This window comes from Thamnophis sirtalis, unplaced genomic scaffold (assembly GCF_051295495.1).
Source record: "Thamnophis sirtalis isolate CommonGarterSnake01/CBP01778 unplaced genomic scaffold, rThaSir2_p1.2 scaffold_12, whole genome shotgun sequence".
In the NCBI taxonomy this organism is placed as follows: domain Eukaryota; kingdom Metazoa; phylum Chordata; class Lepidosauria; order Squamata; family Natricidae; genus Thamnophis; species Thamnophis sirtalis.
Genome location: NW_028261392.1, coordinates 12,964,595 through 12,984,921, shown reverse-complemented (window position 1 = coordinate 12,984,921; position 20,327 = coordinate 12,964,595). Strand labels below are relative to the sequence as shown.

Genomic DNA, 20,327 nt, shown 5'->3' with positions numbered 1-20,327 from the left:
AACCCAACCCTGACAACGTCCTGCATTTTATTATTTTTCTATTTGGAATCAGTTTGGCAGTTGCATGTTTTGGATCGCCTCCCTCGTTTGCCGGTATTGATACGATGGTTTATCTCCACCATACAGAACGTGTCTAATAACACAATCCCCGAAAACACCACCAGTAGTGGAAGATTCACCCTGGATATCCTGAAGAACAAAGCCAAGAAATCCTTAACCAGCTCACTCGAAAACATCTTCTCCAGGGTGAGATAAACCGCTCCGAGGGAGTAAAAAGGCGGATAAAGTCATTTTTGGAACCGTTTTCTCTTGTCAAATTAGTTTCCCTGTGGGTGGAGAGGAAGCAGACAACCCTGTATAAAATGCTTCACCGTACCTTTCTTCCAAAGTTAAAGTTCTCACGGCACCCTAGAAATTGTGAATTGCTCTGTTGTCCCTTTGAAACTGCTGTTTTCAAACCGCCCAGTTTCTCTTTGAAATCACTACTTCAGAATTTAGCTCTACTTCAGTTAATTAGCAATAGCAATAGCAGTTAGACTTATATACCGCTTCATAGGGCTCTAAGCGGTTTACAGAGTCAGCATATTGCCCCCAACAACAATCCGGGTCCTCATTTTACCCACCTCGGAAGGATGGAAGGCTGAGTCAACCTTGAGCCGGTGAGATTTGAACAGCCGAACTGCTGAACTGCAGTCAGCTGAAGTAGCCTGCAATTCAGAATTTAGCACTACTTCAGTTAATTCAGAATTTAGCTTTAAAGAAGGGTTGCGGGAATTGGGGGTGGCTAGCCTAGTGAAAAAGAAGGCGTAGGGGGTGACATGATAGCAGTGTTCCAACAGCTCAGGAGTTGCCATAAAGAAGAGGGGGGGGGGGTCAAGCTATTCTCCAAAGCACCTGTAGGGTAGGACAAGAAGCAATGGGTGGAAACTAATCAAGGAGAGAAGCAAAAATGATGAGCAGAGTAGCCTTATTGTATTCAAGTCACCCTGAGCAAAGCTTTAAAGAGTGGCTTTGCAAGGATTGTCATTCAAAACGCATCAGCAATAAAGCACTTGGAAATAACCCAGCAATTCAGCTCATAGTTGGAGGGTGCGAGTGAGAGGTGCCCATATAAAACAAGCTATTCTCCGGAGGACCTGAGGACAGGACAAGAAGTAATGGATGGAAACTAATCAAGGAGAGAAGCAACCTAGAACTAAGGAGAAACTTCCTAACAGCGGGAACAATTAACCAGTGGCACAGCTTGCCTATTCCATTGAATGGCAGAAATTTCTTGACAACTAGAAAAATTAATCAGTGGGAACTCTAGAAGTTGTGAATGCTCCAATACTGGAAGTTTTTAAGAGATGGGACAATCATTTGTCTGAAGTGGTACAGAGCCGTGATGGCGAACCTCCACAGTTAGCACCTGGAGCTCTCTCTGCGGGCATGTGAGCTGTCGCCACAGCTGAGCTCCACTGTGAATGCGCATACACCTCTGGCCAGCCAGCTAATTTTCGGGTCTCTGCTGCGCATGCATGGGGGGGGCAAGGCAGATGCAGGAGATGTGCATGCGTATGGGGGGGGCAGGAGGAGTGGGGGGGCGCTCCACCCATGCCCCGTTTTTGGTCCTTGGAGGCTTCAGGGAGGCCCCCTGAATATTTAATTCAATCACATATGCTAGTTTTGTGGCTGCTCAGGAAATAGTCAGGCACGGGAAAGGTTTCGTGACTCCCAATGTTTTTTTCCCCATGGGAAATGGGTCCAAATGACTCTTTGAGTGTTTAAGGTTGTCGACCCCTGAGCTAAAACGAAGTGACAAGCCCAAGATCACAATAGCTGGCCTTCATGGTAAGATGAGAATAGAACCAGCAGTCTCCAGTTCCCCAACAAATGCGTGCTCGACAAAAGCGCGCCGATGAAACCACGGCGAGAAAACCGTGAGTTCTAAATCATGCCGACGAATGAGTGCAGAAGCGCGCCGACAACAGTGCGCCGACAAAAGCATGCCTTCAACAAACAAGTAATAACAACCTAATAACCCTAATCCTAACCCTAACCCTAAACCTAACCCTGAACCTAACCCTAAACTTAACCCTGAACCTAACCCTAAACTTAACCCTGAACCTAACCCTAAACTTAACCCTGAAACTAACCCTAAACCTAACCCTGAACCTAACCCTGAACCTAACCCTGAACCTAACCCTAAACTTAACCCTGAACCTAAACCTAAACCTAACCCTGAACCTAACCCTGAACCTAACCCTAAACTTAACCCTGAACCTAACCCTGAAACTAACCCTAAACCTAACCCTGAAACTAACCCTAAACCTAACCCTGAACCTAACCCTAAACCTAACCCTGAACCTAACCCTGAACCTAACCCTAACCCTAACCCTGAACCTAACCCTAAACTTAACCCTGAACCTAACCCTAAACCTAACCCTAAACCTAACCCTAAACCTAACCCTGAACCTAACCCTAATCCTAACCCTAAACCTAACCCTAACCCTAACCCTAAACCTAACCCTAAACCTAACCCTGAACCTAACCCTAAACCTAACCCTGAAACTAACCCTAAACCTAACCCTGAACCTAACCCTAAACTTAACCCTGAACTTAACCCTAAACCTAACCCTGAACCTAACCCTAAACCTAACCCTGAAACTAACCCTAAACCTAACCCTGAACCTAACCCTAAACTTAACCCTGAACCTAACCCTAAACCTAACCCTGAACCTAACCCTTACCTTAACTGAAATCTCTTTTCAGCTTTTGTGGGCGCATTGTTGTGGGCTCTTTTATGACATCGTGGTTTTCTCACCGCGGTTTTGTTGGCGTGCTTTTGTCGTGCGCGCATTTGTCGGGTCACGGCAGTCTCCAACTTCCAAGCTGGGTGCCTTAACCAGTGGACCAAACTGGTTCCTGAGGGTCTTCCCGCCAACACAGGAACCGCAGAGGCAGGAAATGGGTTCCACTGAATTGGCCTCTTGTGTCTTGCAGGGAGCCAGCCGCATGCGTGGTCGTCTGGGGAGCACGGAGAGCTTTGAAAGGTGCAACCACTTGACTTTCGACAAAGTAAGTACCGAATGGATGGAAGCACCCGGGGTAGAACCCGTTGCAGAAGAAGCAATGGCATTGGTTTACCTTGCTTTTAATCACAGGTAGTCCTCAACTTACACCTGCTCCCTTAGTGGCCTTTTGACATTACAGCGAAAAAAAGTGTCTTACGATCATTCTTCACAGTTATGACCGTCGTAGCCCTCCCCATGTTCACGGGATCAAAATCGGGAGGCTTATGATGGTGGCAGTGTCCTGGGAGCAGATGGGGTCCCCTTTTGTGACCTGATCAGCAAAGTCAATGGGGAAGCCAGGTTCACTTCGCAACCTCGTTACTAACCACGGCAGCGATTCACTTAACAACTGTAGCAGGAAATGGGGCAAACAATGGCCCATTTTGCTTGCTGTCCAAAACTGACTTTAATCATGTAAATTATACCCTACCAGAATTGACAGAACGTCACTTGAAAAGATTAGAAGCATTTGAAATGTGGATTTACAGGTGGAAGTTACATATCAGCTGGGTTGAAAAAATGACCCTCTTGCTGAGCAAGAGAAATTTTGAGTTCAGTTGTTATAAACCGAGGACTAACTGTATAGGACTGGAACCAAATATGCTGATACGAATATGCTTCACTCACTGGACCAAAACTATATTTGGTGTTATGTGGGCAATAATTGGGAGTGGATTTCTTCTTGTGCCACATCCATCCTCTGAAATTGGTGATCACGTTGGCAATCCTATTTTTGTCAACAGCGACATGAAGAAGTACTGCTGAGTTTTGTCCAAACCGGTCCCATAGATTTTGAAGCCATGATGTTCTTCTTCTGCCTGGACCTCATTTGCCTTCAATCTTTCCTTGGAGGATTAAGTGAAGGATGCTGTATTTTTCCAGGTGTTGAATCACATGTCCAAAATATTCTACCTTTTGCTTTTTGCTGATTTCCCTTGGCTTTCCCATGTAGCTTATCACCTCCTCATTTTAGAATTTGTCAACCCAGCTGATATGTAACTTCCGCCTGTAAATCCACATTTCAAGCACTTCTAATCTTTTCAAGTGACTTTCTGTCAATTCTGGTAGAGTATAATTTACATGATTAAAGTCAGTTTTGGACAGCAAGCGATTGGATGCACAATCATCATGAGTTGATCCCAAGTTGATTGCCCGTGCGTTTAAATTGCTATTACGCTTTTAAAGTTTTACGTAACTCTCAATTGATTTGATGGGGCTTACCGACTGGTTTGAAAAGTGGTTTATCAGGAAGACAAGCAAATATGCCAGGTGACCTAGAGGAGATGGTAACCATTTCCCAAAAATTAGATTCTCAGGATCTTGCAAAACAACCTTGAGTTGTTTGAACAAGAACACAGATTTAATGCTCTGATTGAAACTGGAAAGAGTTTGACCCCTTCTGCTTCTTTGCAACTTAACCAGTAAATGCTTCGTTAATGAATCAATTAGCAACAGAAATTTTGGGGTCACTTGTGGTTGTACGTCAAGGACTACCTGTGGCGTTTTTTTTTAACATTGAAGAGAATAAGTGGGAGGAAAGTAAGTCATAAAAACTCTGGGCTTTCTCTGGAGAAGCAGAAAAAAATTTCACCCATCAGCACCAGCATGGGGAGCATTCGGAGAGGATGAGCTTCTTGTGCTAAGCAGGCTGGGAAAGGTACCCTTTCTGCTTACTTCCTGTTGAAATGCTTTCTCCGTTACTCCTACAATAGGGATTTCCCACCCCCTTCCCCAGGATATAAATTCAGGGTTGTTTGTGTGCAGGTTTTCAATTATCCTGCCGGCTTATCCGAAGTGGAGCTCCCACCAGATGCAGCTTGAACAAGGCAGGGAAATCCTGTCGGCTCCAGATCCAGGAACCGGGCCAAGGGGCCAGCTTTGGTGAGGAGGGTGGGCTTCTGGCTCGCTTCCTCCTCTTCTTCCTCCCTCCCTAGATGGTCCTCTGTTAACATTTGGACACCCTGGGCTATGTCAAACGCGGACAGCCTTCTCCCTTCGGAGAGCAAAGTGGTTTGCGTGTTTTCTTTATAAGCTTCAAGAAACGCCTGACTTTGTGTGGAGAGAGCCACCCCGTAGAAGGTGTGGGTCGGCAGGAAAGGCGCATAGAAGACGTCGGTCGCCAGGAAAGGTGGGTAGAAGGTGTGGGCCGCCAGGAAAGTCCCTCATTCTTGTCTGTGGCTTCTAGGACTGCTCCTCTGGGGACTCCCCACCCTCCACACCTCCGGCGTCTCCCGTTGCCTTGGCCGGGCACCCGTTTCCCGAAGAGGACTCCGATTCTCCTCAGTTTAGGAGACGGGCGCATACTTTCAGCCACCCGCCCTCCGCCTCCAAGAAGAGGATCACTTTCCAGAATGGAAGGTCTCAAAGTGTCCGGTCGCCCCTCATGAGGCAAAACTCAGCCGAACAGAGCAGGTGAGTTGGGCTGGGAGAGCCAACGGACTATCTTTAGAGGAGATGCGGATTGGATGCGTGCTTGGGAGGCCTCCTGAGCTCCTTAGTTCAGGAAAGTCAGGGCTGTCTTCAGACAGGTAAATGTCCTGAAGTTGGGATGGGATGGTTGCAACGTATTTTAAGTAGCCAGGTGTACGATGACAATGATGATAACAACAACAATGATAATCATTAATAACAGTGATACCCATTGTCATCGGAGCACTTGGTACCTACCATGTCCAAGAATTTTATAAAACACATAAAGAAATTGCAGCTTCCTGCAATAACACTAGCGGAACTGCAAACAACTGTGCTACTACTAACATCATATATTTTAAGAAGATATTTGGTTAATACCTAGGACGCTGGCAGCAACCCGTATCAACCGTTAGCACCAGTCAGTGGTATTTGTGACACATCTTTAAATGTTCAGTTGACTGAGTTTCATGTTTAATGTATAAAAGAAATAATTAATAATATCTGTTGACCAACTTCCAGCAAGTCTCTTGAGAGGGATAAATATTAATCTGCTTATAAAAATGATACTTGAAGGTATAGAATAAGAGCAGAATAACAGAGTTGAAAAGGACTGTGGAGGTCTTCTAGTGCAAAATCGGTCAAAATTAGTCTTCTAGGTGCAGAATCGGTCATTGATCCTGTGCACTGAGACAGGTGTGACTAGTTTAAAATGAAGGAAAAGAGGTCATTTCCAAAATTCTATGTATTTAACTCTCAGGGACCTTGGAGGTCTTCTAGTCCAAAATCGGTCAAAATTAATCTTCTAGGTTCAGAATTGGTCATTGACTCTATGCACTGAGGCAGGGATGACTAGTTTAAAATGAAGGGAAAGTGTCATTTCCGAAATCCTATATATTTAAATCTCAGCCATGAAAAACTTTAGAGAAGACAAAAGAGAACATTTTGCTTTTTTTTTTTTTAAACTTGAAATTTTATAGCTTCATCCAAACTTGAATTAGATTTATTTATGGTGCAAGGTGTTTTGTTTTTTCCTGATTCCTTCAAAGCTGCTTCGGCGTTAAAAGGGGGAAGAAGGGTCTACGATTTCCTGGTGCTATTTTAAGAAAAACAATTTGAAGCCACAAATCCATCCTAAGTAAAAGAAAATTTGGAGCCAAAACTGGATCAGTCCTGTGGTTGATAATTATGATCCACATGTTTAGCAGGCCAACAGTCAGAAGAAAAGAAATAGGAGGAGTAGAATAGAGTAGAGTAGAGTAGAGTAGAGTAGAATAGAATAGAATAGAACAGAACAGAACAGAACAGAACAGAACAGAATGGAATTCTTTATTGGCCAAATGTGATTGGACACACAAGGAATTTGTCTTTGGAAAAAAGAGGAGTTCATTAAAGCCCAATTGTCCTCCCACTAATCAGTCTCAAATGGCAGGGATTGAAACATTATTCCCAGGATTTAAGACTGGTCTGTGCAATGAATAGGAAGCCAGCGAGGGCGGAATCATTTCTTTGGGGAAAAGAGGGCCTTTTGTCAGAATGCAGAGGCCACTTTTGAACACCTTCAAACACTGCTCTGTATGAGGAAATATGGCGGGAGTTTAATCCCTGCCTTGTTGACACACCTTCTGGCTTTCACAAGACCCAGAGTTGGGTTGACTGTTGATTGTATGCAAAGATTCTTGTGATCTCCTCTGGGAATCTCCGTTGATTTCAATGGGACTCATTTCAATGGGATCCTTCAAGGCTTTGTCAGCTGAAAACGGACACATTCTGGATATTTAGACCAGGGGTTGGCAACCTTAAACAATCAAAGAGCCATTTGGACCCGTTTCCCACAGAAAAGAAAACACCGGGAGCCACAAAACTCTTCCCGTTCCTGACTATTTCCTGAGTGGCCACAAAACTAGCATACGTGGTTGAATTAAACTTTCTGTTTTCTTCTGAAACTTTTCTTTTCTTGGATTTATCCATGGTGGGCCTACCGGGGGGTCGAAATGCTCAATAAATTATGTCTCAAATTGGTGGTTGAGATGCATATTTTGAACAACAGGGAGCCACAACAGAGGTATGAAAGAGCCACATGCAGCTCCAGAGCCACAGGTTGCTGATCCCTGTCTTAGTTGAATGCAACTTCATAAACAGGTGGTATTCAGCCGGTTCGGGTGGTTATGTCTAGTCTAAAGAAAAGAAGGACTAGGGGAGACATGATAGCATTGTTCCAATATCTCAGGGGCTGCCACAAAGAAGAGGGAGTCAAGCTATTCTCCAAAGCACCAAAGGGAAGGCCAAGAAGTAACGGATGGAAACTAATGAAGGAGAGAAGCAACTCAGAACTAAGGAGAAATTTCCTGACAGTGAGAACAATTAATCAGTAGAACAACTTGCCTCCAGAAGTTGTGAATGCCCCAACACTGGAAGTTTTAAAGAAGAGATTGGAAAACCATTTGTCTGAAATGGAATAGGGCTGTGATGTCCATCTGGGTTCAGTTTCAAGTGGGGAAAAATATACTGGAAACATGGAGGCTGTTTGGAAAGATGGTTTAATGGTGGACAGGATCACACAGCTTGAACTCCTGAGCAAAAAAGGGCAAAGAGGCTGAAAGTCCCTGGATTTATGCCCTCTTCTGGGCTTTGAACTTCTTGGGCCACAGGAAGAGTATCCTGATTGGTTGCTAGCTTTGTAGGTTGTGTGCTAGGTTTGGTTGAAACTTGGTGGGTGGTACAACGATATGGGGTAGATCTTTGTTATGTAGAATAGGTTGGCCCAGACCATTAATGGCCCATTGACAAAGGTGGGGGACTGATTTTCTGCTCCTCTGAGTTTCTACTTCTCTTTTAGGGGAAATATTCTGCCTTTTTAGTATATCCTAAAATATTTCATTTTTCTAGCAGAGAGGTGGGCTTTACCCTGTTTTCCTAAAAAATAAGACCTCCCCGGATAATAAGCCCAATCGGGCTTTTGAGCGCATGCACTCAAATAAGCCCTCCCCTGAAAATAAGCCCTCCCCAAAAATATTGCAACTATGCTCACCGCCTTCTTCGCTTCAAAAATAATCTTGGAACTCTGGATGATTGGTGACATTATGGTCAATTGAAAATATGAATGTATATTATAAATTAATGGAAATTCTTTGTTCTAATCTCCGCTTTTCCTCCTTAGAGATAGGTGACACTATAATACTTTAAAGACTCATTGTTATTTGATACATAATTATGAATTCAAGGAAATAAGGATTGTTACAAATGAAAGAATATTAATGGTAATTTGAACACATAATGCTCAATGACAGCGAAATATCCAGTTATGTTTAATGTAAACCAGTGATGTTAATCCTAAACTGAAGAATTGATGTACAAAAACTTGAAACCAAACGACATGCTTGATGAAATGGAGGAAAGTTGTTCTTTTTTCTTCTCTTGCTTTGTTTTTGTATGTGTTGTTTTGTTTAAAAAGAATAAAAATATATTTAATAACAACAACAACAACAACAACAACAAGCTATCCGCACAAATGCCATTAAGGCCAAAATCGAAAAATCCTCTGATGATGCCAAATGCAGACTTTGCAAAGAAGCTGATGAAACTGTTGATCACATACTCAGCTGCTGTAAAAAAAATCACGCAGACTGATTATAAATTGCGGCCCAATTCAGTAGCACAAATGATCCATTGGAATTTGTGCAAAAATTATAATATTAAAACAGCAACAAACTGGTGGGAACATCAGCCTGAAAAAGTCACCGAAAATCAGATTGTCAAGATCTTGTGGGATTTACGTATACAAACGGACAAAATACTGGCTCATAATACACCAGACATCACACTGGTTGAGAAAAATAAGATCACAATCATAGACATCGCAATACTAGGTGATAGCAGGGTCGCCGAGAAGGAACATGAAAAAATAGCAAAATACCAGGACTTAAAAATCGAAATTCAACGACTATGGCACAAACCAGCAGTGGTAATTCCAGTGGTAATTGGCACACTGGGTGCTATTCCAAAAGCACTGGAATTACATTTAAAACAGTTAAAAATTGGCAAAATCACCATCAGTCAAATGCAAAAAGCCGCACTGCTTGGATCTGCATGCATATTACGAAAATACGTTACGACGTCCTAGACCCCTGGGTGGGGCCCGACTAGTAACCAATGCCAAATCCAGCGAAACAACTGGCCGCTGTGATGCAATTCTGTTGTGATGATAATAATAATAATACCTCCCCAAAAATAAGACCAAGTGTTTATTTCAGGGGGTCAAAAGAAAATAAGACCCTGTCTTATTTTCAGGGAAGCGCAGTAACTTCCAACAGGTCATTACATCTCCTCGTTAGGGAATAGGAGGCGAACTGCAAATTTCACTTCTTCGGAACACTGTTTACCGTTGAGAAATCGGTTTATTTGAAATGGGATCACTTTCTCAGCATCCTGCCTCTCTGCTTTGTTTACATCTTCTCAAGCTCAGGCTGCAGCCTTGCAGCACAACAGGAAACCTGAGCAAGAATAGGGGTTCGCCCAACAGCCGAGCCTTTCTATCCTTTGTCTTTGTCACGGCAAAGCTGGGCTCTTGCTTGCTCAGCCAGTTTCCCAATTAGAGCAGCCATTCCCGTGCCAGATGTTGCTTTTCCACGTGCTGTTTTTCTGGCATGGGAAAGAGTTTCTTTCAAGAATCGCTTAGCAGACAGCGGGGCTAAGAAAATGCTCCCCGCCACCACAACCTTATTCTCCATATTAAAAGGGGAAATACATCTTATTGTCCCACTCCCAGAAAAAGTCTGATCAATGTATTTTGTATGGGGGAGGCAGTGATGGGTTTCAAAATTTTGTAGAACCTCTTCTGTAGGTGTGGCCTGCTTTGTGGGAGTGGCTTGCCGGTCATGTGACTGGGTGGGAGTCGCTTGGCAGTCATGTGACTGGGTGAGAATGGCCAACTTGTAAAATGTGGTGAAACTCACTTAACAACGCTCTTGCTTAGCAACCAAAATGTTGGCTCAGAAACTCTGGCATTTGAAGCACTCAAGTCTTATAGTTGTCAAATTACAAGGCCCTTGCACCCCTAATCCTTTAGAAAAAAACCCCCATGGGTGTTCAAATTTGACAGCTTTAAGGCTTGTGGACTTCAACTCCCAGAATTCCTCCTCCAGTCATGTTGGCTCAGGAAATCTGGCATTGAAGTGTGCAAGTCTTAAAGCTGTCAAGTTACAAGATCCTTGCACCCCTAGCCCTTTAGAAAAAAAAACCAGGGGTGTTCAAACTTGACAGCTTTAAGACTTGTGGACTTCAACTCCCAGAATTCCTCCTCTGGCTCTTTATCTTGATGATGTGCGGACGGGCGGGGGAGAGGGAGCTGGAACCGGTTCTAAAGGGCAGGGTAGATTTGTGGAACCTCTTCTATAGAAGAGGTTACAACTGGCAGGAACCCACCCCTGGGGGGGGAGGGGAATTTAAATCAGAGGCGAAATATTTATTCTGTGGAATTGTGTAAATATGCCTAGAATTAAATGACCTTGTCATCCTGCAGCAGGTGACTGAATGGTGTGTGTTCTCTCTCAACAAGACTAGCTTGGTCACCAATTATAAAAATAACTGAAAGAAACAATACAGCGTTGAATTGTCCCACAGCAAGTTGACCTGTGAAGAGTTGGCTCATGGCAAGTGGGCCACGGTGTGTTGGCCACAGTGAGTTGGCTGTGGACAGTTGTCCTAGACCCCATTCCATACTGTTTTGATGACAACACGCAGTTGCAACTTGAGTCAAGGCCAACCTTTTGTGCAGTGGACGTAGACGAGAGGTTCAGCCTCTCTTAAAAGTTGGGCTGGAACAAGGGTCAGCAACCCATGGCTCTGGAGCCGCATGTGGCTCTTTTGTCCCTCTGCTGCGGCTCCCTGTGACTCAAAATGTGCGTCACAACAGCCAATGCGCGATACTTGCCAGCATGCGATTTATTGAGCTCTTTGACCCCAGAAGGCCAACCATGGATAAATCCAAAAAAGGAAAAGTTTCAGAAGAAAACAGAACATTTAGTTCAACTACATATGCTAGTTCTGTGGCCGCTCAGGAAATAGTCAGGCATGGGAAGGATTTTGTGGCTCCCAGTGGGTTTTTTGGGGTGGGAAACGGGTCCAAATGGCTCTTTGATTGTTTAAGGTTGCCGACCCCAGGATTAGAACTTACTGTTCTCCTTTTTCTTATTGCCTGCTGCCAGGCTGGCATTTGCCCGACGTACCCGCAGTGAGAGTGAATCTTCGGTGCTGCCCAGTCTCCCTTCTTCTTTCTCTGCCCCTTCTTTCTTGAAAAGCTTGTACCAGAGCTCTGGGAAGCCGGCTTCTCCACCTGAAGGTGATCCCCCCAGGAGGTGAGAGCGCTGTTCCTGCCCGCCTGCCCGGCCGCATTTCCACCTGCCTGGCTTGCCAGAGCCTCACTGGCTGCTTAGGGCGCATCTCATGAGCACCCCTGCCTGATGCGCTTCTTCGGAGCTGCAGGCAGAGGTTCGGCTTAACGTGGCCCCACTCATCAACGCTGACGTCACTTTGGTACACATCAACATTGCCGACCACGGGGTGAGACATCGGGGGTCCCTCCTAGTGTTCATGGTTACCCAGCTTTCAATAGCAATAGCAATAGCAGTAGACTTATATACCGCTTCATAGGCCTTTCAGGCCTCTCTAAGCGGTTTACAGAGAGTCAGCATATTGCCCCCAACAATCTGGGTCCTCATTTTACCCACCTCGGAAGGATGGAAGGCTGAGTCAACCCTGAGCCGGTGAGATTTGAACCGCTGACCTGCTGATCTAGCAGTAGCCTGCAGTGGTGCATTTAACCACTGCGCCACCTTGGCTCTTCAAAGTCACCCTGTAAGGCTTTGTGGCTTTCTCACAGGTCTTCCTTTGTCTGCTCACTTGTCCTGGATGAGTGTGAGGGGATTTTTCAATGCTTTGGGGGTCGAAGGTCAGCACAAACAATTTGGCAGGGTTCCTAATAGTCCTCCTACAACTAATTTAAGCACATGTTGCTTCATAGCAATAGCACTTGGACTTATATACCGCTTCACAATGCTTTTACAGCCCTCTCTAAGCTGTTTACAGAGTCAGAATATTGCCCCCAACAATCTGGGTCCTCATTTTACCCACCTCGGAAAGGATAGAAAGCTGAGTCAATCTTAATAGAGAAGGCACACTTTCCAGAAAAGGTGGCTCAGTGGCTAAGACGCTGAGCTTGTCGATCAGAAAGAGCGGCAGTTTGGCGGTTCGAATCCCTAGCGCCGCATAACGGAGTGAGCTCCCGTTACTTCTCCCAGCTTCTGCCAACCTAGCAGTTCGAAAGCACGTAAAAATGCAAGTAGAAAAAAATAGGAGCCACCTTTGGTGGGAAGGGAGCAGCGTTCCGTGCGCCTTTGGCGTTTAGTCATGCCGTCCACATGACCACGGAGACGTCTTCAGACAGCGCTGGCTCCTTTGGCTTTGAAACGGAGATGAGCACCGCCCCCTAGAGTCAGGAACGACTAGCATACATGTGCGAGAGAAACCTTTACCTTAACCTTTGCAGAATTGGTAAAATTACCTGACCTTGAATAAAGCGATTTGATTTAAAAAAAAAAAACCAACTCAAATAATTTCAGTTTACATTATTGCTAGTTAATGTAAAAGTTCTTTTTTTAAAAAAAAAAAACTGTTCAGGGTTTTCTTGAGGTACGGAAAGCGCTGGCAATGTTGATCATTTTAGCGGTCACTGTACTAACGAGCATTTTGGTATTTTTGCTGTGTGGCAAAGTGTGATGAATCTTGGCATGTTTTTTTTTTTAGCACTGCAAAATAGCACAATTTCAGCCATCTGCAGCCGCCTGGTCCGAGTATCTCATTTTCACAGTGCACTTTTGAATCAGCCAGCTTTAGCCTCATGCAGGACACAGTGGGACATTTCAGGCATGTTTTGATTGGGGAGTAGTGATGGATGCTTCCATTTTTTTTTTTAAAAAAGTGTGGCTTGACTGTCTTGCTTATGAACCCAGCTATTGCGTAAAGTTGATTGAATTAAATTTATTCTCTGCCCATCCTGTGGTTCAAGGTGAGCTATTTGCAGAGTCCAACTTTCTGGTTTTGATGTTATTCCTGGGGTGTGGAATGACCTTTATGGTATCAACATTAAAGTTCACGGAACAAGAATGAAAGATACAGACATTGCTTTATGAGTTTAGATGTAAGGCGATCTCTTCACCTTTGCACTATACATTTTTTGACTCCATAAAAATGCCATACAATTGAAGGTTTTTTTTCCTAGATAATGTTTTTTATTTTCCATTTTTTCATTTTCATATACTCACATATATACTGTGCATAGCCAACGCCATACAACATGAAACAATAATCACAGCAATTCCTCTTGTCAACAATACCCCCCAAAAATAGAAACCCAATATACCTCTTCCACTCTCCATACACCTCTTTCTTCCACCCCCTCCAACTTTCTATCTTCCCTCCATCATCCCCTCTAGCCTACTTCCCCTCCCACTCTATCACTCCTCTCTCCCGATCCACTCCCTCCCTTCCTTCTCACCTTCCCTCCCACCCTCTCTCCCATCCCTCTCTACCCATCTTTCTTCTATCCCACTCCTCCTCCCCTTGGTGTATTTCCACTATATGTCAATGTACTTAACTTATCCTATTTTTACAGAGAAATTAAAGAAAAACAGTATACATGTGAAGTCACATTGAAATCTAACACCTCGTATCTAACCTAGTATATATCCCTCCCTCCCCCACCCTCTCCCCCAACCCCCCACCTCCTTCCCCCCCCCCGACTTCCCAGAGCCCGTACACGGTATAGATTTTTAACAAACACAGTCTAAAATATGTTGAGAAAAAAGAAATTAAAAAAAGTTAATAACATCTCTACATTGATCTTAGCTTCTTCTTGCTAAGCTAACTTTGAACAATTTAAACCATTCCTGATCTTAAGCATAGGCTATCATACAATTGAAGTTTTAATGTATCTGGATCTATTGTGCCTTCTCCCTGACCTGGGCCTTACCTCGTGAGGTCTAAGTGAAAACTTAAGAACTTTATTCATTTAATCGAGATGAGAGCCACAGGCAGTCATTCAAACCTGCTTTTTTCTTCCTTGTGATGGTTTAGACCAAGGGTCACCAACCCTTTTGGACCTGAGGGACCATTAAATTCATAATTTTAAACCCCGTGGACCACTAATATAATCTGTCTCATGGCCAGCTGGGTGGGTGTGACTAGGTGGTCATGTGACTGGGTGGGCCTGGCCAACTCGGTGTCACTCACGTCGAGGGGCACCTCTCCAGCCTCTAGTTGCCCCTCCCCTCTCAGCCACTCCTTGCCTGCCCACCAGGGCTTTTTAGAGTCCCAACAGGAAGCAGTTGGTGGAGCTAAGCAGCCACCATGGGAAAGAGTTGGCAAAACAGCTGGCTCAGTTCAAATTGGCTCTGACCAAGAAGGAGGCTCAGCAGAAGCACCTCACTGAGGACTACGAGCATAGGCTTTCCAAGCAGAGGGAAGACCTGCGGGAGTACAAGGCCAGGTACCGGCTCCTGGAGGCTCAGCAGACTAAGATGGTCAGCCAGTTCCAGGCCATGATGCAGTCACACTAGAACAAGGCCCTCCATCTCTTCACCACCACCAGCACTTCCCTCCAGCCTTCACCCAAAACCCCGCACCAGGAGGCTGAAGCAGACCCCAAGTCAGGATTTCTTCCCCCCTCTGACCCACACAAGAAGACCCCAAAGGGGAGACTCTCTGCAGAAACACAAGCATTCATTGCACATATCCGGCCTAGGAGCTGTAGTTTGAGGACCCCCGATTTAGTGCAATATAAAAAAATGCAAGGAATTTTTCTGCGGACCACCAAAATTTTCTCACGGACCACCAGTTGGTGACCGCTGATCTAGAACGTTAAAAAGGTTCCTGCAGATTTCAGGGAGAAGAAGTCAGAACATATTGTGGATTGGCTGCCCTTTGTAAAGTTCTCAATTGGCTCTTCGTTTGTCAACGAGTTACTGGGGAGATCATTTAATCAAAACCACTGGAAAATTCTTCTTTCTCTTCCAGGTCATTTGGAATACAGGTAGCACAACCACAATTGAGCCAAAATGTCCGTTGCTAAGCAAGACAGTTGTTAAGTGAGTTTCGCCCCATTTCCCCACCTTTCCTGTCAGAGTTGTTAAGTGAATCACTGTGGTGGCTAAGTTAGTAACACAAGGAAATTGTGGTTTCTGAAGCTTTCTCAAATCCAAGGCAAAACCTTGCCCCCAACCTTCTGATCCATCCTGCCTGGAAACACAGCAGGGGTGGGTTTCAACCGGTTCGTGGCGGTCCCTGCGAACCGGTTGGTCGCTGAACCCAGAAGTAAGTAACTTCCGGGAACGGCGAAGGGTGCACCCGCCCGCCCGCGGTCCTTACCCAGTTTTGACGAGTTCTGCGCTTCCACGCAAGCGCCTTGAGGAGATAGATTCGCTAACGCTTGAGACATACCTAGGTTTTGAACTGAAGGTTCATGCATTCTGCTTAATTTTAGGGCCATCCCAGAATGTACCCATGGGGTTGTACCACAGCTTAAAACAAGGTAAGGCAAGGGTCTCCAAACCTGGGCAAAGTTTTGACTTGTGGACTTCAACTCCCAGAATTACCTCAGCTAGTCACATTGGTTGTGGAATTCTGGGAGTTGAAGTTCACCAGTTGCCAGGTTTTGAGCCCCTGCAAACATAAAGGGGAGGAAAGAGATCTCCAAGCCAGCCAGGTCAATGAATTGAAGCTGCTACTAACCAGATAGCCTTGGGGAGAAAAGTTTTCATGGCTTTTCTCAACTTCCCCAAGCATTTGCCTGCTGTTTTTTTTTTCCTCCAGTGCATGTGTGTGTTTTGGTTCTTTGACTCCTTTCAAAGAGTGCAGACTAAAGCATGATTTGGAGGCATTAAGATAATTGCCTTTCTTCCAAGGAAAAGAGAAGTTGAACCGAAAGCAAAGGCACAGTAGAAAAATGCCAATATTAGCAACAGCATAAAAAATTTCTCTTGGGTCAGCTGGATCAAACCAGAAGCGTTTGCTGTTGAACACGGAAAAATAATGACAACTTAACTTTGGATGACGGGCGTGGAATATTGCTGCCAAGGTCTAATGGAGGGTGGTAGGAATTCCCACTTTGTTTTTGGAGAAGCTCAGTGTGGTTCATGAAACAGGAAGAAGAAAGTAGTTTTGTAAGTATTATATGTTTTGGATGGCGAAGTTCTGCAAAATGTCTCCCTTGTAGTGTAGACATGTCTGAATACACACTCCTAACAGGGTCTTGCAGCTGTTTGAAATAAAACCAGGGTATTACTGAGGGCTAATTCTTTGGAAATTCCTTGCGCCTCTTACACACTTGCTTTAAGAATAATGTTGAGCCGTCTGGTGTGCAAAGAAAATTGTGTTTGGAAGTAATTACTATTATAATGCATTAATGGTTTTGCTGTTTGATTTAATACCAATTTTTTTAAAAAAAAAAACCATAATCCAGGCTCCCAAGGGAAGGAATGTTTTGCATTATGTTAAAAAACTATTATGACTTTTTTTTGCACTGCCAGAGGAAAAATGAGAATGATTAAACTGTAAACATATTTAACTTCCAGAAGAGCTTATCTGAATGCTTGTTTGAATTATAGCTTCAGGGATAATTTGAAACCAAATTGTTGATACTGCTAATTCCCCTTTTGGAAATTTGCTGTTCATAACCTTTTTAGGACTAGGGAGCTATGCCTGTGGGTTTTTTCTCTCTCCCCTTATTGTTCTTGTTAAACCATTCCTGTGGCTGTTGAACATTGAAACTTTTATTAGATCGTTGGTGTGGGCTCGAGGGCTCAGTGATTAAAGACAACTGAGCTTGTCAGCTAGCATCTGGGGTTCAAGACCCAAGCGTTGTGCAACGGGGTGAGCTCCCATTCCGTTCCCCAGCTCCTGCCCATCTAGCAGTTTGAAAGCACGCAAATGCGAGTAGATAAATAGGTACCATTTCGGTGGGAAGGTTGTGTGTGCCTCGGCATATAGTCATGCCAACCGCATCACCATGGAAATTGTCTTCAGACAACACTGGCTCCCTCGGCTAAGAAACAGAGATGAGGACCTCTCCCTAGGCACAACTGGGTAGGGGAAACTTTCACCTTTACCTGTAAATAGGTAGACTTCAAATAATTGTAACTGGAGGAGAGACAGGGTGTTAGAGATGGCAGTTCAGACACAGTTAATTGCTTAGTTTTGAACCATCTATTTTTTCATTTCCAGCCTCTTCCTTAAGGGAGGGGAAGAAAGAAAAACGCGTTTAGAAAAGTTTTCCCAGGAGCACCATAGAGGAAAGTCCTTGAATCTCTTCCATCTGCAGCCCCAATGGCTTCTCTGAGGCTTTGGAAATGTTTACGTTTCTCAGCTCAGCTTTCATAACCTTTGTGAGGAGGGAGCACGGTCCCTCTCATGTTTTGCAAATAAACACAAGTGTGTTTTGCTTTATGGAAAGAGCTGCAAAAGTGTTAAAAGCTGGTCTGTTCGGGTACTTCCCACCCTTGAGTAGGAGGAAACCAGTTTCCCCCTTCCAATTACCAAAGAAGGGGAATTTCTTTTCTATGCCTCAGTGCAGTTTGCTTTAAAAACAAACAAAAGCCCAAATGTTGTGCCTCAAATTCATGTATTCCTCCTCCTTTTTAACTCAATTTGTTTTTTTCTTTTAAAGATGGCTTGCTTTTTCATTTTCATTTTGATTTAAGGCCTATTTATAGAACCTGTTTTAGCTCCTGTACTGAAAAATGAAATCTTAGAGTTGGGATGTAGGTTAACTTCAAGTACATGAAATTGTAGTAGGTGAAATAAAGGTTCCCCTCGCACATATGTGCTAGTTGTTCCCGACTCTAGGGGGCCATGCTCATCTCCGTTTCAAAGCCGAAGAGCCACCGCTGTCCAAAGATGTCTCCTTGGTCATGTGGCTGGAATGACTAAACACTGAAGGTGCACGGGACACTGATACCTTCCCACCAAAGGTGGTTCCTATTTTCCTACTTGCCATTTTACATGCTTTTGAACTACTAGGTTGGCAGAAGCTGGGACAAGTAAGGGGAGCCCACTCTGTTACATGGTGCTGGGGATTCGAACCACCGAACTGCCAACCTTTCTGATCGACAAGCTCAGAGTCCTAGCCACTGAGCCACTGCATCCCTTGAAATTGCAGAACTGGGAGAAAAAGGAAGGGTCTCTTTTGGCTGCGAAGAAGGTGAGCAAGCAAGGTTTTTCTTGTGGTTGTCGTGTACCATTGGGGGTGCTCTTGGATTGAAGTGATGCCAGGTCCCCCATGGAACATCTGAGCTGCCCCTGATCCTGGTGACTGAACTCAACCTTGGGTGTATAAATGCTCTTGCTGGCTTTGGATGGGCCGAGCTCAGTGTTCACAAGAAGAGCTGTTTCTAGTGATTCCTGTTGTGTTTTTTTCCTCCTGGTCCCTCCTGCAGCGATGTGGAGAAAAGGAAGAGGACTTCTTCCGTGTGCAGCAGTGACTCTCTAAATGCTGGTGGTATCACCCTGGCCCCCCGTCGGATCTCCTGGCGGCAGAGGATCTTCCTAAGGGTGGCATCCCCCATGAAGAAGTCTCCTTCGGCCATGCAGCTTGAAGGTCAGTGTCTGCTCAGAGAAAATGATTCAGGCAGTGCAGTTGGGCCGCCCTTTCTCTTTTAAGGATGGGTGCTCTGACCCCCACCTTGTTCGTTCAGAAACGACAGCCAAACAGAACTTCAAAGGAAATATTTTTATCAGTCCCGGCTTTTGCTGGCTGCGAGCCCAAAATAAACACAGATCAATTCTCTGGCAAAAAGTTAAACAGCAAATGCAAAAACAAACTCTTACAGCAAACCACTTCTCCAGGTTGGTTTCTCTGAATCTTGAACACGAACAGGGAACCTAGACTCGAACAGGAACGGAACCAACGTTGACTTCTGCAACTAGGGCGTGGCACCATCAGTCTTTTATCCACAGGAGGAGATCCTTAACGAGCCACAGCTGCTCGTTCTGCTCTCCTGTGAGCATCCTGAAACCACTCACAGGAGGTTTCTGTGTCAGTGTCTGATAGCAGCTCCAAAGGCTCCTACCGAGCCACAACAGATGGGTATCTCTTGGAGATTCACATCTAGGTTCCAAAGTGTCTGTGGAGATTCTCAGTCATCCAGGTCACGGTTGTCCCAAAGGTGCTTTTTTCAAGAGGCAACCCGACTTTCTGGTTTTTCTGGGAAGACATTTTGCTTCTCCTCCAAGAAGCTTCTTCAGCTCTGATGGTGGGGAAATGCAAATGACCAGCTGTCTGCAAGGGGTATAAATCCTTCCGTTCCATACCATCCAGTCAGAGCTGAAAAAAGCTTCTTGGATGAGGATATGTGATAGGTAGGTAGATAGGTGTATATATTTACGGATAAAAGGAGTATAATGGATGCTTAACGATGCAGAAAAGTTGCACAGACAATATTTATGTTTTTTTAAAAAAAAATGGAAAAAAAACTGTTTAATAAAAATATTTTTAAAAAGAAAAGAAAAACAGGCTGCTCCTGTCAGTGTTTCTGCTGCAAGTATTCATAAACACAATGACTCCACAGCTTCTGCCAACAGCTGCTTTGGAGTCTGTACTGAAAGGACCCCTTAATGTGTCCCCGTGTCTCCCATGAGCTCATACCTCTGAAGGGCCCTTGTCCAGGAGGGAGAGTTTTGTGTGGTTTCCTTTCATTTCCAACTACTTCAAAGCCTGATTGATGATAAATAAAAGATCCTGCCTGGGAGCTCTTTAGGCAGAGAATGATAAAAGCCCTTTTGTATTGTTGAAGGGATCTGTTGGTTCAAGAGTAC

The 20,327-nt window shown here is 44.6% G+C and overlaps 1 protein-coding gene across 2 annotated transcripts in view; it reads left to right on the top strand.

Moving 5' to 3' along the window:
• Positions 1 to 20,327, top strand: part of TBC1D4 (TBC1 domain family member 4) — a 109,786-nt gene that overhangs the window by 73,245 nt on the left and 16,214 nt on the right. The window contains exons 8-12 of one of the 2 annotated variants that reach the window (XM_087726323.1): positions 127 to 246; positions 2,983 to 3,057; positions 5,239 to 5,465; positions 11,669 to 11,818; positions 18,950 to 19,110. In XM_087726323.1, coding sequence (XP_087582449.1) covers positions 127 to 246; positions 2,983 to 3,057; positions 5,239 to 5,465; positions 11,669 to 11,818; positions 18,950 to 19,110 — 733 coding nt within the window. The remainder of the gene's footprint in view (positions 1 to 126; positions 247 to 2,982; positions 3,058 to 5,238; positions 5,466 to 11,668; positions 11,819 to 18,949; positions 19,111 to 20,327) is intronic. The other variant, XM_087726321.1, reaches the window with a different exon arrangement.